Consider the following 17592-nt stretch of genomic DNA (forward strand, 5'->3'; position numbering starts at 1 on the left):
TATTTTAGGACATTTACAAGTACTTAAATTCAACAACAATGCCGTACGTTGATTGGCTAAGAATATGTCAATCTTACTTGGGGGTGGAGCTGCCTTATTTTCCCAGCCAATCACAGGAACTTCCGCTCGCCGGTAAAAGTAGCTAACAACATCATAGCCCCGTTGCATGCTGCGTCTTAATATTGTGCCACATTTTTTGGTAAATTTAATTTTTCTAAACCGAGATAAGGTTTGTAGTAATGTTCGTTTTTGAGCGACCATTTAAACTTTTAAGAAAGTGAGATTTTTCTTTATATTTAGTCAGCATTTGCTGTTGACACTTGGATAAGGGCGCATCAGATATAACTGCCAAGGCCAAAAACAGTACTGGCAACTAAAGATATTAAATTGTACAGTTAAATCATTTATTTATACCTGTGGATCGTGTGACAAGACAATGAGAGGTTCTTACAATGACAGAGACCGAGACCGTGGCCGTGACAGAGGGTAAGGATCCAATTAAGTTTAATAGTCAGGATGGGGCCATGGAGTTGCATCAACAATCATAGGTTGTTAGGTTTACGGTCGTGACGTAATTGCTACCAGGTTGTGCATAATACTGTTTTATTGATGATGCAGTAATCCTCGATTTGGATCCAGCAGAGGTGGACCACCACCGGGTAAAAAGTTTGGGAATCCTGGAGACCGTTTACGGAAAAAGAGATGGGACTTGGATGAGCTTCCCAAATTTGAGAAAAACTTTTACACTGAGCACCTGGAAGTGCAGCGAATGAGCCAGGTACCCCATCACTCAAGCATCCACCTGATGTTCTGTATTGTGATAATGTCAAGTGCATGCTGTTGAAGTTTCGGGGTTATTCTAGTGGTTTGTTGTCTCCTTGTGTTAGTATGATATTGAGGAGTATCGTAAGAAGAGAGAAATCACCGTTCGTGGGTCAGGCTGCCCAAAGCCTGTCACCAGCTTTAATCAGGCACAGTTTCCACGTACGTCCATGCATTTATGTTTCTACATTTATTTAAAACAAAAGAACAACAACTATTTATCTAAGTTTGCTGTGAGTGAAATAACCAAGTTATATTCCCACATGCCAATATAGAATATGTGCTGGATGTACTAATCCAGCAGGATTTCAAGGAGCCCACGGCCATTCAGGCACAAGGTTTTCCACTGGCACTCAGCGGGAGAGACATGGTGGGCATCGCTCAGACAGGCTCTGGAAAGACCTTGGCGGTGAGACACATTTTCTTCTGACCCTGAGCTTTAAAATATGGGTACTCAAGTAGCATCAACTAATCTTTCCCCTTCTCTTTCTTTAGTACCTCCTGCCCGCCATTGTGCACATCAATCATCAGCCCTACTTGGAGCGAGGAGATGGGCCTATTGTAAGGATAGCGGAAAAACTACCCTACTCACCTGTTTGATTTCAAGTGTTGTATTCTATGGAAAATTTCTAATACACTAAGCAGTGGATTGTTGTGGCATTAAACTTGTGTTCTGCAGTGCTTGGTGTTGGCTCCCACAAGGGAGCTGGCTCAGCAGGTCCAGCAGGTGGCATATGACTATGGAAAGTCATCCCGCATCAAAAGCACCTGTGTGTACGGGGGCGCTCCTAAAGGACCTCAGATCCGGGACTTGGAGAGAGGTAAAGAGAACAACCACTTCACTATTTGGATTAATGGTGTTTTGTTCGTGTCAGATGGTTATTTGTCCATGTCAGGCCACGCTGTAATAATATTACATCCTGAAACATCTGTAATTTGTCTCCACTAGGTGTTGAGATCTGCATTGCCACTCCGGGTCGTTTGATCGACTTCCTCGAGGCAGGAAAGACCAACCTGCGGCGGTGCACATATCTTGTTCTGGATGAAGCTGACCGCATGTTGGACATGGGTTTTGAACCACAGATTCGCAAAATAGTGGACCAGATCAGAGTAAAGCTAATGCTCACTTACTTACAGTTTTATGTATTAAGATTTCTGTTTTCTACAGAATTTTTAAGTATCTGTCATTATTTTTTACAGCCGGACAGGCAGACCCTTATGTGGAGTGCTACGTGGCCTAAAGAGGTCCGTCAGCTGGCAGAGGATTTCCTGAAGGAATACGTCCAAATCAATATTGGAGCTCTGGAGCTCAGCGCCAACCACAACATCCTTCAGATTGTTGACGTTTGTATGGAGAATGAAAAGGACCAAAAGTATGCACTTTGTGAATTATTTTAGTTTATATTTTTTTATTTGTTGTTTCTTATCCTACTCATTTCCCCATAAAACTGATCACATAGTGTTTTGTGGGTTCTGAGTGCCACTTTTCTAGTTTTTTCTTTTAGTGTATATCAAAAACTACATCAAAAGAAATCATATCAGTCTGAAACTGCTGAGTTGCCAAGACTATCTCAAAATGTGTGTCTAGTAGCTGATATGGCTCATAACTCCAGGAAATGGGAAGTAAAGTTTGCCATTTTAAAGGGAAAGTCAAATGAGAAAAATATACTATAAACATAGCAGCATGTAAATGTCTTCTAATAGACTCCCAACATTAAATGGAAAGCAAATAATGTGCCGTCATGCCAAAGTCTGAATGACTCTGCAGTTGTCACAGTTTAAGAGCTTCACATCAGGATGGATGGCAACATAATACCCCGGTGCACAAACTATTTCATATGACGGTGTTATGCTCAGGGCTGCAAACGTAAACACTTCTGTTCTTCACAGAAACCCACATATGTTGACCATAACATCTCACATGAGGGCTCTAAACTGACCAACACACTCCATAAGATGCAGTGTAATGCATTCACCTTCATGTTTTCATAGCTTACAGGCTTGTATGTGAGTAATTTATAGTAATTACTAAAGGTAACTCCAGTTCTGTGTACTTGTCAGAGCATGGAAGGGAAACATTTTACTACCAGCAAGAGCGAAGGATTCAGTCACCTTATTATAGTGGCTCTAACCACATAAAAAACCTGTTTGAACATGCAGCTTTTGGTATAAGAATGCCACCTGACACAGTATGGCCTCCTTCCCACGATGTTATTATAACAGCTTCTTTTAAGTGAAAGCTACCTGGTGATATTAACCCATTTTTCTTCAGGTTGATCCAGCTGATGGAAGAGATCATGGCTGAGAAAGAGAACAAAACCATTATCTTTGTTGAGACCAAGAAGCGCTGTGATGACCTCACACGCAAGATGAGACGTGATGGGTAAGTAACTCCTCTCCGTTCAATAGAGTTGTACATTTTTTGTAATGCATTAGATATGAACTTTTTAAAAATAAAACGGTGATAGCTGGTTGCTGGTTTGTCTTTTAGGTGGCCAGCGATGTGTATTCATGGTGATAAGAGCCAGCCAGAGAGAGACTGGGTTTTGTCAGGTACACTTGAGCTGATTTAACACTAAAAGCACCTTGTTTAAAGGAGTTTTTAAAATGTGGGAAAATTCACTGAGACAAACCAGTTCAATTATTCCCATCGCTATCAATATGTTCATATGTGGTGCTTTGGGGGCCACAATGTATCAGTACAAAAAGTACCATCAACTACAGGTGGCAAGCCTGTAACTATGACCCCAGAATGGTTTAGGCCCAGAATACATCTGTGATATGTTCAGAGAATATAAACCTAGCAGAGCTCTTAGATCCAAAGACTCTAGTCAACTAGTCCAGACCAGAGTCCAGACTAAACATGGAGAAGCAGCATTTAGCATTTAACAAGTGGAACAAACTGCCAGTGGAGATTAAACTTTCACCAAATGTAGACATTTTTAAATCCAGGTTAAAAACATTTCTTTTCTCATGCGCCTATGCATGAAATCTGCACGGTAACTTTTTTAACTTATCTTGCTTTTAATCATTTTAATGTAATTTATTATTTTCTTGTGATTATGTGTTGATGCCTTTTACTATTCTAAATATCTGTAATGCCTTTGTTTTATGTAAAGCACTTTGAATTGTCCTGTACATGAAATAAACTGCCTTGCCTAGTACAGCATGAAGGGATAGTCTGTTCCAATTGGGCTGTGAAGTCCATGCTTGCACATGTGCACACACATGCATCACATAACATGGACAAAATTGAAGATTTTGTTGCACATGTACTGTCGATGCAGCACATTTTTATTAGGTGTATTAACTCATCTCTCAAATCTCATCACAGATTTCAATCTGTTTGCTTTACATCAGGTCAGGTTGGCTCTCACATTAGTCTTGCAAACTTCAATGACAGACTGTTTCGAACTGGTCATTTTTTAAACACATTTGACCAACAGGCAGATGCAAGGTCTTGAATCAAACATAATGCAGAGTAAAAGATGCTCTTCATGTACAAAATGTATGTACAGAGTAGGAAAAATGTCAAACTAAAAACCATAACAATTTCCACTACTGATGAAGCATTTAGGTGGCAGTGTGTTCACACTTTTACCTTCTTGTTACGGATAATCTGAGCGTGCTTTGGGAGGAATTTAAGTCTTGAGTTATAGATATTGCTGCATATTTGTAAAAGGAATTGTGTGTGTTGGAGTTTAACATTTCCATCACCATGGATGTGGATACCACAGATTTTGAGTTGAGGGAGATTCCTTCAACTCTTTTGTGTAAACAAAGGGAAGTTTCAGTTGCTCCCTTTGAAATAGTCATTTTAAATATAAATAATCATGTAAGAAGTCTAGTGCATTTATGTCCTTAAAGTTTGGATATAGATCTGGCTAGCTGTGAGGCCCCATGAAGGCTAATCCATTATTTTTGACTTGCTGTCTTGCTTTAGACCATGAGTTTTCTCTCTTGCAGCCACAGTCAGCACCTTGAATTAGCTTGGACATTCCATGCACTCGTCTTCATGCGTACACAACCAAGCTGGAGACGATAAAACCTTTGGCTACTGTGGTCTTTTGTAGCAACACTGATCATCAATTAAACACTTTCACGTTGCTCTAAAAGGATCAACTTTTAGTTTTTTTTTTAAATTTAGTCTAAAAACAAAGTTTCATATGAACTGTTTTTTTTTCTTGTCTTTTGATGCCATCATTTCTTTTTGTGTGTGTGTGTGTGTGTGTGTGTGTGTGTTGCAGAGTTCCGTAGTGGCAAAGCTCCCATCCTCATTGCTACTGACGTGGCCTCGCGTGGTTTAGGTATGTCATGTGTGCTCATTTGCACAGCAGATGCTCCCTCAGTATATGTAGCTCATACAGTATGTGATCATCCAGTATGTTGAATTGTAACAATAAGAACAGTCAGTATGTGATGATTAGCTTCTTCACTACTTAAATTGTAGAGCTGGGTTAAAAAAATGATTGATCAATTTGAATTAATCCAATATTAATATTAACACATTTTTATTTTTATCTTTTTATCTATTTTTTTAATACGTTTCCTCCTCTGGTGACACCAGTGACCTATTCTCGAGCGGCTTACTGATGCTCAGCAAGATCTTAGGATATACACAATTAAAAGGTTGCTTTCATCCAAAATCAGCTTCTCTCGCTGAGATAATGCCAAATTCAGATTTGGTAATTGTTATTTGACACCCGGTGGATTACGTTCACAGCTGTGACAAGGCATCTCTATGCTCAAAATCAGCTTCTTTTGCCGAGATTATGGTAAATTTGTTTTTCTCATTCACCATTGGTTTACATTCAACTATAAACTATTTAACAGTTTATTACATTACCAGCTAATGCTCAGACAGAGGGCCCTGTCATGTTCAACAAACACCAAATGTTTAGAAAATAACAGGAAGTGACATCACCATGCACGTACGTACTCTGAAATAAATCCAAAAATGGACTCATATAAGCAGACAATGATCTTTTGAATGTCCTATTCAAAACTGCACGTAAACGTGTCATATTACAGTAATCTGATTACTCCCAGATAACTGATTTTCATGGCAATGTAAACGGGCTCAGTTTCATAAAAATAGTTATCTGAGAATGTCTTTAATATTTAAGAAAAGTTGGTGGTGTTACATAAATATCTGTAAACAAATCGATATTGAATTGAATGGAAAACAGACTGTTGTAAATCGAATTGATTCAGGAAATTAAGCGTGATACCCAGCTCTAGTAAATTGACCAAAAAGTGAACCTTAAACAAATAGATTTGGATTTTTTGTACATGATGCCTCTTAGATAACGTGTGTATCTAAGAAATATGAGACATTAAATACAACTGAAACAGCACATAGAAATGAAAGTGAATGAAGTGACTGTGTGAGGGTGTTGCTTGTAAAGCAGCCCCTTGCAGAATGGAAGTCAACCTTTAACCTAATTCTGTGTTCATTTGTTTTCTTTTCATTTTGTTTTTGTTTGTTTCTAAGTCTCTCTTCCGGCACCTAGAAGCACATAGGCCCTCGGGAGCCTGCAGCCGGACCTAGGCATGACATATCGAAAGCTGATTCGGGGAGAGAAACAGCCTGATTAGTCAGTCCCAGAAAAGACACGACCTTCTCAGCTAAAAAAAAAACCTTGAACAGAGCCCACTAACAAAACAAACAACTCTCTCTGCTTCCAGGACACCTGGGCGATTTGGGTGAGGTCGGGGAGTGGGGTAAGCCTAGGATGGTGCCGGGCTTCCAAAATTGACAATAGTGTTGGGGGCGGCTGTCAGAAAAGAGGGTCGAAGAGGGGGGTGTGGAGGAGGGTGGACTCCCTGCCATCATCAGTGCCGCACCATAATATGTATTGGTTAGATCCCTTGGAATCACCCAGAGACGTCTTTCAAATTCTGAATCAATCACAAAGTCCATGAGAAGACACATTTCTATTCTCTTTGCACAGAAAAATTGGAAGCTAAATTGCTCCTGCAAACTTTACGAAACTCCACTTAAAAAACGTAAAACTGAGAAGCAGCGATGTGATTCAGAAGGACAGAAAAAGAGACGGCTGCCCTGGAAGTGAGGGTGGAAAGCAGCCAGACACCCCTCTGAACTGCCCCCTGATGCCAGCCCCCGACCTCTGACTGTGCCGGCTGGCCTCTCCCTCTGCGGACGTCATGTCTGGTCCTGGCTGGCAGGAGTCCTGGCCTGGAGGAACCACCTCTCTATAATCAGTTTCCCCCTTTTCACGTCCCTTTCTGTCTGTCCCTGATTACACTAGCTCTGCCTATCAAACTATCTCTCTCTTTCTCCGTGTTTTTATTAAATGTTTTCTCTCATTCGTCTCCCTTTCCTGTCTTTTTCCACTCAAGTTTTTAGGGTTTCTTTTCCCCATTTCTGACTCTTTTTGTTGTCTCTTATCTCCCACTCTTCTTAACCGCTGTGGTCCCTCTTTAACACCTTGACCATTTTCTTGGTATACATCATACCTGACCACCAGCTCAGATCTGTAAAGTACCTGAGGAGCCTAATCTGACATTCCTCTCTCAGAATATGTCTGCCCGTCCTCTCCTTTAGTGTCTGTTTCTTGTTACTGAACTTGAAATCAGGGCTCTATGCCACTGCCGTTGGGAGTAACCTAGGAGGCTTTCTGAACAACTCCCATCAATAAAAGCCCATCAGAGCATCTTCCCACATCTCAGTTAAAAGCTACATTTCGCTGCCACTTGGTAGTGTAGGAAATGGAAGAGTAAGTCACCCTCTGAAGGAATTAATATCCTCCAAGTTAACATAAAGGACCCCCAAAAAGCCTCTTCTTGATCACCTTCAACTAGAAACTGCGTGAACCCAGCAGTAATGAAGAGGCCCGGCTGAGACTAGAGTAGGACCACATCCCAGCACAGTCCAGCTGGAGCTCTGGCCCAGACAGTTTCCAGCTTTGGGAGTGTTGTGGGGGAGTGGCGAGGTGGGAGAAGGGACTGCTTTTGTCCTGTGCGCTCTCCTCCTACCCCTGCAGACCTCCCAGGACTGGTGATGCATAGGGGGGCAGAGAGGTAACTCTCTACAGGGTAAGTACTGTCCCTCACCTCCCTCCTCCTCTTTCTTCATTTCTTTTGTTCTCCTCCTTTGTCAGCTTTCATCATCATGCTTCCAAACGGATACTTGTTTTTCCACTAACAGCAGTGTTTCCTGAGCCCTTGTAATAAGAAACAGACGTCCATTATTTTCAGCTGATCTAATATTACAAGAATTAAGTTTCAGTTTTGAGGTCTTCATTTCTTAGTATTGCACAAACCAAACCACTCGCTTCCTTCTTCAATCAGTCTAAAGCTCACAATGCATGTAACTTATTTGCATGTGTGCAAAATTTTCTACTCTATAGATGATTGAGTTTTGTGATTGGCCTTTTTTCAGTTGTACATTGTATAAGTATTTTATCAATTGAGAGGTAAGTAATGCTTTTAGAGGATGGTTGGTGCAGGTATTGTCTGTCTGTTTCCCCATTTTTTACATTCTCAAATGGAGTTAAATTACCTCACTCACTTCTCAACCACAGTTGATTATTGTTGTGACTTTTGTTTTTGTCTTTTCCTTCCTTGGGACTGATCCATTAATGCCTTCTGTATGTCAAGATGTGGAGGATGTCAAGTTTGTTATCAATTATGACTATCCCAACTCATCTGAGGACTACATCCATCGTATCGGCCGCACGGCCCGTAGCACCAACAAAGGAACTGCTTACACTTTCTTCACTCCGGGGAATCTCCGGCAGGCCCGAGAGCTGATCCGGGTGCTAGAAGAAGCCCGGCAAGCCATCAATCCCAAACTGCTGCAGCTGGTTGACACTGGACGTGGAGGAGGTGAGAGATGGGTCATATTTTGAGATGCCTTGCAATAGCGGTGTTGAAATTAAGAGCAATGTTTTGATAGTTGTTTTTTTTTTTATTATTATTACTTCCAAGGTGGCCGCTCCCGTTTCCGTGGCTCCAGCTCTAACAATCCCAACCTGATGTACCAGGACGAGTGTGATCGACGAATGCGTTCTGTGGGTGGAAGCGGCAACTCCAAGGACGGCCGCAGTGGTGGTGGCGGCAGCAGCAACTACGGCCGAGATAGCCGTGGAGGAAACGGCTCCTCTTCCTCCTCCTCATACAGAGATCGAAGCAGCAGGGATGGAGGATGCAGCTACAGTATCCAGTATCTGAATAATGGCAACAGCTCTAGGGGAGGTGTGACGGTGCAGATCCCACCTCCTTCATCAGGGCCCCAGCCTCTAATGGCCCAGCAATTCACCTCTCCACAGCCCATGATGGGTCTGATGGGGCACTCACCGTTCCAGTTTGCAGCTCCGCTGTCTCTATCAGGAAGAAAATAATGAAAAAAAACACTACACCCAGTTACACACACAGGACAGTGTCTCGAAAAACAGAGATGTAGTTTTAAAACACATTTCTGGTTCATACATTCCAATAGTAAGCTCTAATAGTAGGTCACAGTTATCTTGGGTTTATAGTTTTTGTATCATGTGCCTCTTAATTTAAGCTTCTACAGAGGATTCTGGTTTTCCAGCTGTGAAAAAGGTAGGTGCTGAAGTTAATCTAAGCTCGTTTCTGCTTCAGATATCTTTGTGTTGGATAGTGTGGTAGCTAGAAAATTCTTTGGAAATTTGGAAGAACAAAATCTTGATGTACTTTTTAGGGTTTCTCTTTAAGCTTCATCTTGGTTGCATTATTTTGGTGTTATAAACCTGTGTATCAATGACAAATCCCACAAATGTAAATGGGATTTGCTTTCTGAGTTTGGTTAATTTATTTAGCTGATCACTACTTTGGATCAGTCTTAGCAGTGGTTGAGATTTACTACCCTAACATCTCTTTTTACTGTTTATTTTTTGGGTTTAATAAAGCTGTTCAGCTTTGTGTATTTTTGTGTCTTTTTGCAGCACCACCCACACAGAGGCAGAAATTGATTCTGGATAAATCTTCAACACAAATTAACAACCTTTTAGATCACCAGGAAAAAAACATTTTATTTCCTATTTGGAATATTGTATCAGTGTTAGAATTTTGCACACTGCACAAGTTAAATGTACATAATTGATCCACCATCAGTGGCATTTTACAAACCAGTCGTACAGGAAAATAATTGCGGTGGAACGTGATCGAGAGCCGGGGGTTGGGGGGGGGGGTCAGAGTGGCTGACATGCATCAAAGATGTTGGACAGTTTTTGGAGACAAACGCTGTTGCTCAGGCCAACATATGTTCGATTTGCATATACTCAAAAGTTTTTTTGATGTTCCATTTTCGGTCAAATACTCCAATACAAACCTAAAATCCAAGGCTAAAAGAATCATGGTTAACTTAAACTGTAATAAAGATATTAATATATTAAGATGTAGTAATATCCCAGACAAAGAGCAGACCTCATATGACCAACAAGTAACATGAGAAAAATAAATCCATTCAGCACTAAACTTTAAATAAATGTTAAAACTGCAAAATAGGCACATATGGCAGAGAATACACAGCTTTGATGATACAGTAGACTTTGTTCTTTAGACAAGATGAAGGAGCAGGTGATGGGGAAACAGTACTATTAAAACTATCATTCTCTGTGCAAACTAAAAAAGTTGGTTAAGGACAGGTTTGTTCTGCAAACCGTAACGTTGACTGGTGTATTTTGCAAGCACTGTGTCCCGTGTTTGTCCAGCATGCTGAGGTGGAGGTAAACAATGACGGTTTATACTGACTTTCCAAGAAGAAAAAAAAAAAAAAAAAAAACAATCAAGCACACCAAATGAGCAAATATGCACACATTTGTTGTAGTTTTTTTTCTGCTGTTGCACTCGTAACAATGAGATTGCAAAACACCAGCAACTTCCAGGAAGGAGTAGTGGGCTTGTTTCAATGCAGCCACATAAAGCAGACTAGACAGACACACATGACTAATTTAGAGCAAAGCATACACACATTATACTGAGTATGAGGAGAATCCCTAAAAAACAATACCAAGAAAATAAAAGGAGGACGTGATTGCAAAGGAAAAATGTGTTCCAAGGAGTGTTGAGCCAGACCAGTTGTGTAGGGGAAAGGATAGGCTGAGTCTGAAAGCAGAAAGTCTGTCAGTTTGGGGTCGTGTTTCAATGCTATAGGTTCCCCCACTTCTCCGGAGGAGGAAACTGTTCTACAATGCCGCTTTCGGTGTGCTCCTGCTCTCCCAAGGTGAAGGTTAATCTGTACTGCAGCTGTACTTTCTCCTGAAGCACAAAGAGGTGGACAGGGAGGTGAAACTTCAGAGTCTCGGCTGTTGTTATTAGATAAAAATGCTTTATGCTTGCACTTGAATAAATAGTCTGAGTTGAGACACAAAAACTAGAAATCTCAGGCCTACCTTGTTTGGGTTTGCAACCAGAAGTATTTGTGTGATGGCAGCAGGAGGGAAGATGGGGTTAAAAGCTGGGAGCTCTGTTCCCGACGGGGGCTGCAGCTTCACAGCCATAGACTACAGTTGATACAAGAGAAAGAAAACATTCAGCCGTGTTTACTGGATCTCACGGGGGACTAAAGACCTTCATAATGCTGACCTTTGAAGCCGTAGTCTTGAAGTTAATATTGGTGACGGGGCTGGGGGCTGAGGACAGCATGGAGATGATCACCACCAGCACATCGGGTCGAGATGGAGGCGACTCCCGAGCAAAATGAAAGAGAACCCGTAGACTGTGTCCATCAAACACGGTTACAGGTAATAGACTACCTGGAGCAGGAGGAGAGGCCAGAGAATTTGATAGGTTTGTCCATTTTGTGGCTAATGCAAACAAAACCACAGGCAACAAGGTATTAAATTTGAGTAAAGTTTACTTACTGGGCTTAATGGATTCTATTGGAACAAAAACATCAGTTAGAGTAACTTCTGGAGGAGGAGGAGGAGGAGGAAGAGTCTCTGTGTGAGCCGGGGACTTGTTCAGCAGCGTGGCTCCGGGGTTAGGCTGAGAGTTTGGAAGAGGAGCAGGATGCTCGGGGGTAAAGGCTGAAATGGGGTTCGGGGTGGCTCCTGACTTGCTCTGCAGATCCCTCAGAGTTGGTTTGGACTGCTGCTTGTCCCTTAAAGAAGAAAAACAAAATTCATTTCTGTTTCTTTTATAATCCTAACTATGATTACCGTTGGGATGAATAAACCTCATCTATGGTTTCAGTGTTAAAAAGAAAATACACACCAAAGCTCACAGTATAAGCGCCATCTTAAGGCCATTTCCTACAGTTAATGTGAAGGTGCTCTATTTTTTTCTTTTTTTGTTTAAATACCATTTGACCTGCAGGCCCTCTGGAGGGAGGGACTGCTGCAGCAGCGTCTTTCCCAGCAGATCCAGCTCGTCCAGGGCCGAGTTCCCAGGGGTGGAGCCAGATGACAGGGGCTGAGTATGGGAAGGAGGGTCAGGACTCAGGAGGAGGCTGGGTGCAGCCGGGATGTCTGCATCTATGCTGTCAGAAGACTGGAAGTAGAGAGTGATAGTGTGAATGTGCATCTTGTTAGTGACCATGATTTTTTTAAAACTATCTGGATGTATCTGAACTTCACAGTTTGACAAAAATAAGCTCCAAGCTCTCACCTGGAAGGAATCCCAGGCTGTGGAGTCCTCTGGCTGTGAGGGGGGGTTGGAGGTGTGTGTTCCTTCACTTAAACCTGCATCAAGCACAATGATTAGTTTTTTTGTTTGTTTTAATTAAAGCCCTTTACGAATTTGCCTCAGTATCAACTCCTGACAGATTTATGTCAGATGTACCAAACATTTATTTTATAACATTACCAAGTGACATAAGCTCATCGTCAAGGAGACTGATCCCCATCTCATGCGAGGGTACATTCAGGCTATCTGTCGGAGTGGGAAACTCGGGGAAGGAGGGAGGCGACTGGGGTGAAGTGTCCAATCCCGACAGATCTAGCAGGGCTGTCCCTCCTCCTGCAAGAAAGGCAGCATGTTTAAAAACTGCTCACGACAGAAATAGTTGATGCTTTCATTTCTAAATCCAGTCTTCAGAACAATCGTGCATCACTCACCAGCTGGTTTCTGTATGTTTGATGTGTTGTTTCCGTTTACAATCTCCCCTTTCACCTGCTGCTTGTACAGGTTGATGACGTGGGTCAGGCTGTCGTTGGCCTGGAGGATCTCAGCTGTGGAGGACATATGAAGAAGAGCTCATGTAAATTTGAGCGGAAAGAGTTTGCAAACCTTCTGCAACGTAACCTTCAATCATGTGGGAACCTTGTGAAAAAAAGATACTGGAGAAAGATTACTTCTTAGAAGGAATAGGGGAATGAAGGGAGAGGTCATGATTATATACATATGTACATATTTCTTAATATTTTTGACATATAAATGCCTCCACTAACATCAAACATGTCTTAAATATGTCAAAGATTTTTTAGGACAAAGAAAGCTTGCTATAATATTAAAAGCTGATCATCTATTTTAACAAATTCTCCATATAAAAGGTAACTGTTTGTACAGTGCAGCTGCACAATCTTAATGTATTTGTTTAAGGACACATACAAAAACATCCAAACACTTCTTTGCAGTCAATAAGGGGGGATGTGTGGGTGGATTACAATCCCTTTTATTAAATGTCAGCCCCGTGCAAAGCAAAACTGCAGTCAGACGGTACATAAACTTTATTCATAGTGCTTTTCTAGTCATGTAGACAACTCAAAAGTGCTTTTACATAACAAGTCACACTCACCCATTCAGAACTTCTTAGTTTATACAATCCTACTGGCATTCCTGTGCTTCTTCTAGAGCATATGATAGACAAAATAAGCATTTGTATCTTCCATTTGCATTCCTAGCCTTCATTTATATAGGCCGGTTTACAACAAAGACATACAAATCAATAAGAAGGCTGTGAACATTATCCAAGTGGTAAAACCTCTGAAATTATTCACCACTTCTTTTCAGTTTTCCAATGTTTCCATGAAGCTTTTTAGGTGCAAACTGAACAAGGAAATAAAAAATATATTGGTTATGTACTTATTCATAGCAAAGACATGCAATTTATTGACTAATGCAAGGTGTATCTAATACAGTGGACAGGTGAGTGTATTTTATGTATTGCCATTATTTTTATTGCCATATAACACAGTCATGTTTTCAGTAACAGACGGTGAATATGACTGCCAGTTAAGTCTTGTCACTCCTGATTTATACTGCTCATATAAATGTCCTTACAGATGATTGATTTTCTCCCTTTTCATTTTATTTACCGGCCAATGAAAGAAAAAAATAGAAATGTTACTCACCCAGAGCTTCGTCGTTGTCTTCTGTATCACTCGCCAGTCTGAACAGTGTAGGCCTCATCTTCTCACAGCGCTGGTACAGGTCCTGACCACGCAGACACGCAAACACCCAATCAAATGTTTGCAATCTGGCAACAGCCGTGCACCTGAAACCGAACTGGTTTGACAACCCGGTGACAGAAAGCATCCATCTTTTGTCTCACCTGTAGCAATTCAGCGTTGTTCTGATCAGTTGCTGCACTGTCATAGTCCTGCAAAAGCTGAGTCAGCAAAGAGACGCTTTCCTTCACCTCCTGAATGGCGTTTACTCTCTTTGACACCTTCTCCGCTCGCCTCTGATCCTAAAAAAGCAATCACAAGCAAGATAAATTTACAAACAAGTCCCAATACATACAACAAAAATACACTCCCATGGGTTTTACATTGGCTCTTACCACCTGCCCAAACACTTCACCAATACCCCCCCTTTCATACGATTACATCAGCATCTTGTACAGAACAAGTTTGCTTCAGCAACAGCGCAAAACTGCAAACATGCCTATGAAGGGCTTAAAGAACACGACAAACAATCTGAGGCGTTCACCCTGATCCCAAACTTCAAAATGACGCAATCTAAAGGCATCTATGAGAAGCAGAAGCCAAATCCACAGAGACCTCACCCTACAAGCCCACAATGGCTGCCAATGTCCTGATACCTGACACTTCAGACTGACATGATTTGCCCACAGCCTGACTGGTTTAGAGCTGTTTTGATGACAAAAGAGCGTCCTAGTTAATATTAGCTTGTAGGCTATAATGTTTTGGCTGATCAGTGTACAGGAACACAGCCAAACTAATGAATAATGTGGGGAAAATTAGAACAGAAAAAAGATCTTACATGAGCCTGAAAAATCAGCTCAAATTTTACCTAAACTCATTCAAAGTCACTCTAAATAATATAAAACTCCCTAACCCTGAAGCAATTCAATTTCCTCACATAAAACAGGCTTGACAGCAATATCTTACTCCTTTTCTTTACTAGGAAAATAACTCTTAGACATATCATTCCCGGAAAAGTGATTTTATAACAATTTAAGGGTGGCCAAAAAAAATAAGCAGGAAGAAGAACAAAGAGGGTTTACCTCTTGGACCATTTCCTTGATGAGTTTGTTGGCAGCTTTAAGGTCCTCAGGGTGTGAGCTGTTCAACAGGCGAGACAGCATCTGACAGAGCAAAAAGCCAGAGTTGACATGGTGGAAACGAGGGAGCAGGTGGACATAAATACAGCCATGACCATGAACATAGAGCAAAGGAAACCAGCTAACTGGTACTTAAACATACTACATATATCATGTAGTATATAAAAGTTCTTACTTTTGACTTCTCCTCATCCTCAAAAATTGCATTCTTGGGTCTGGGTGGAGGAAGGTTCAGTAGTCTGTCAGGTGGCAGTTCTGGGTCTTGTTTAATGATACCTGAGCATGATCAAAAGAGCAAAAAGGCAGTAAATTATAATATGTTAGTTACTGGTTGCTTTAAATTTTTCTGTTTTAATGAAAACAGAATTCATCAATAAAAATGGACAGCAATGCTTGGTGTCACTGTAAGCCTTAATCATTATAAGGTTAAAGCCTCTTACCTTGTTTCTTAAGCATTTGATAGGCATCTGAGATCTTGGCCTCATCGGGTAGCCCCAAAGTCCAGCTATAAATCAACTCCAAAACTTTCTTTTTTACCGGCTCAGGGGACCGTGAGCCCAGATACTGTGCAGGAGATTAATGTACAATGTACAAATCAACAAATACACATAAAAAATACACTGATAAGCACATAAGATACTCAGAAAAGCCGTACCTTTGGAGAAACAACTTTAATTAGCTCATTGAGAAAACGGAACTTGCCCACTTCACTGTGAAACCTCTTTCCACAGTTTTTCATACACGTCTCCAGCACCTTGTGTTGAAACAGTGCACACAAATCAAATGAGAGATGTTTTCTAATAGATTTGCTCTTTTACATCAGTTTGTTCTCAATGACAGACTCCATTCGAATCTCACCAGTAGTGCCTGCATGGCTTCCCACTCCTGTGGGGACTGAATCTTGTGGGCCAGGAGCCTGGTGGCCAACTGAGGTCTGTAACATAATTCCAGTATAAGCTTCTAACACTTCAGACTTATTTTCATTTAGTTTTACAAGTCTAATAAATGAATGTGTGCATTTATTTGTTCTTGTTAGCAATGGTGAAAAAGAAAATATTCCTTTAGAGGACAAAATGATCATTTCTGCTTTTTGACTCTCCATTGTTAGTAAACTTGAATCAGCCAGACTATTACTATGATCACCATCATCATCATCATGAAATGACACACGTATGACACTGACATGTGTCCGCTCTTACCCCTCCAAATCACTGTTGAGCTGATCACAGAAGGCATGGATGCTGCTCCAGTCTGTGTCTTTGTTAAGTGGGTTTGTGGCTCTGTCTGAATTATTGGACAAAGTGATATCAAACAACATAATTGATAGATTATTAGGTGAACTACCAGTAGCTTTACTATTCTGATGTTTGAATACAGCATTTGTTTACAGCAATATTGTGGATGAAGGTCACATTTTCTCTAGTGTAAGAAAAACAAACACTAGGAACAAACTGCTGATAAATTTAATAAACGCATTTATTTTACATAGAAGGAGATATAAAATAATTAACTCAGCAAGTAGGGCAGCTTTGAAATGCCTTTCAGGCTCGCTGTGTGTCTCTATAATCTAAAATTCATTAAGTCAGTGCCACATAAGCCCAATGCAACCGTGCAGTTAAATATACAGGGAGGTGCTAACAGGCAGTCACGATAGCTAGCTAGCTGTCGGCACTTTTACAGTCTTTTCTCGATGTTTCCTATGAGGTCATAGGATTGCCGTATGTGACTAAAAACCTCTGTCTTGTAATCTTATCGACAGCAAACCGGTTGGACAATCGGGCCCCGTAAAGCTAAAGCTACGCCTGGCTGTGTTTAGTGTGTTGACAGCTGGCAGGTAGAGCTTCGGAGCAAGGTTAGCATCCTGAATGTGACGGCAGGGTTTGAGTCTCCTCGAGCATCCAAAACTGTAATGAACTGTCACTTCATCTGCATCTCACAGATAATCATGTATCAATGTCCGGATATTCAAATAATATTGACTTGGTGGAAATACGATTAAAACACTTACTGATACAAGACTCCAAACTCTCCGTCTCGGGCGGCGCAGCCATAGCTACGAGATTTATGTGGTGCTTCGATCTCGCGAGAAACGTACGGACGTAGCGAGACAGAGATGACGTAGAACTTGAATGCATAGAAAGAACATTTTCAAACGAATAGTACTCGAACACACTATGTAAACAAACTATTTTCTTTAATTTTTTTCTTTTTTAAAATATAGGAAATTAATGCCCATTTCAACAATCAACCAGATATCCATCTATATGTAAAAATCAGCTTCGAGAATATATTCATAATGCAGAAATGATTCA

At 41.0% G+C, this 17592-nt stretch overlaps 2 protein-coding genes across 3 annotated transcripts; one reads left to right on the plus strand and one right to left on the minus strand.

The window, feature by feature from the left end:
- The first annotated feature begins 40 nt into the window (after positions 1-40).
- Positions 41-9232, plus strand: LOC121651186 (probable ATP-dependent RNA helicase DDX17). The gene is made up of 13 exons (XM_042003165.1): positions 41-486; positions 619-778; positions 888-984; positions 1098-1231; positions 1318-1383; positions 1502-1643; positions 1772-1932; positions 2023-2195; positions 3095-3205; positions 3314-3375; positions 5070-5129; positions 8446-8673; positions 8776-9232. The coding sequence occupies exons 1-13, from the start codon at positions 437-439 to the stop codon at positions 9186-9188; spliced, it is 1857 nt and encodes a 618-aa protein (XP_041859099.1). The 5' UTR covers positions 41-436; the 3' UTR covers positions 9189-9232.
- A 578-nt stretch (positions 9233-9810) lies between these two features.
- LOC121651174 (ADP-ribosylation factor-binding protein GGA1-like) lies at positions 9811-17390 on the minus strand. 2 transcript variants are annotated; one of them, XM_042003151.1, is made up of 17 exons: positions 17289-17390; positions 16480-16564; positions 16139-16214; positions 15936-16034; positions 15721-15844; positions 15456-15556; positions 15224-15304; positions 14306-14443; positions 14106-14187; positions 12870-12983; positions 12619-12768; positions 12421-12494; positions 12116-12303; positions 11676-11914; positions 11398-11567; positions 11205-11315; positions 9811-11070 (listed from the first exon to the last, which is right to left on the minus strand). In XM_042003151.1, the coding sequence occupies exons 1-17, from the start codon at positions 17329-17331 to the stop codon at positions 10960-10962; spliced, it is 1986 nt and encodes a 661-aa protein (XP_041859085.1). In that variant the 5' UTR covers positions 17332-17390; the 3' UTR covers positions 9811-10959. The 2 variants fall into 2 exon arrangements, with proteins under 2 accessions (XP_041859085.1, XP_041859078.1); XM_042003144.1 differs by having other exon boundaries at positions 12619-12771.
- Between the last annotated feature and the right edge of the window lie 202 nt (positions 17391-17592).

This window comes from Melanotaenia boesemani, chromosome 2, assembly GCF_017639745.1.
Source record: "Melanotaenia boesemani isolate fMelBoe1 chromosome 2, fMelBoe1.pri, whole genome shotgun sequence".
Classification (NCBI taxonomy): domain Eukaryota; kingdom Metazoa; phylum Chordata; class Actinopteri; order Atheriniformes; family Melanotaeniidae; genus Melanotaenia; species Melanotaenia boesemani.

Coding starts and splice junctions, on each gene's coding strand:
- LOC121651186 (XM_042003165.1), top strand. CDS start 437: ATGAGAGGTTCTTACAATGACAGAGACCGAGACCGTGGCCGTGACAGA. Junction 1,232..1,317: donor GCTCTGGAAAGACCTTGGCG/GTGAGACACATT, acceptor CTCTTTCTTTAG/TACCTCCTGCCCGCCATTGT. Junction 2,196..3,094: donor GAGAATGAAAAGGACCAAAA/GTATGCACTTTG, acceptor ATTTTTCTTCAG/GTTGATCCAGCTGATGGAAG.
- LOC121651174 (XM_042003144.1), bottom strand. CDS start 17,331: ATGGCTGCGCCGCCCGAGACGGAGAGTTTGGAGTCTTGTATCA. Junction 15,845..15,935: donor TTAAAGTTGTTTCTCCAAAG/GTACGGCTTTTC, acceptor TCTCCTGCACAG/TATCTGGGCTCACGGTCCCC. Junction 12,772..12,869: donor AAACATACAGAAACCAGCTG/GTGAGTGATGCA, acceptor CCTTTCTTGCAG/GAGGAGGGACAGCCCTGCTA.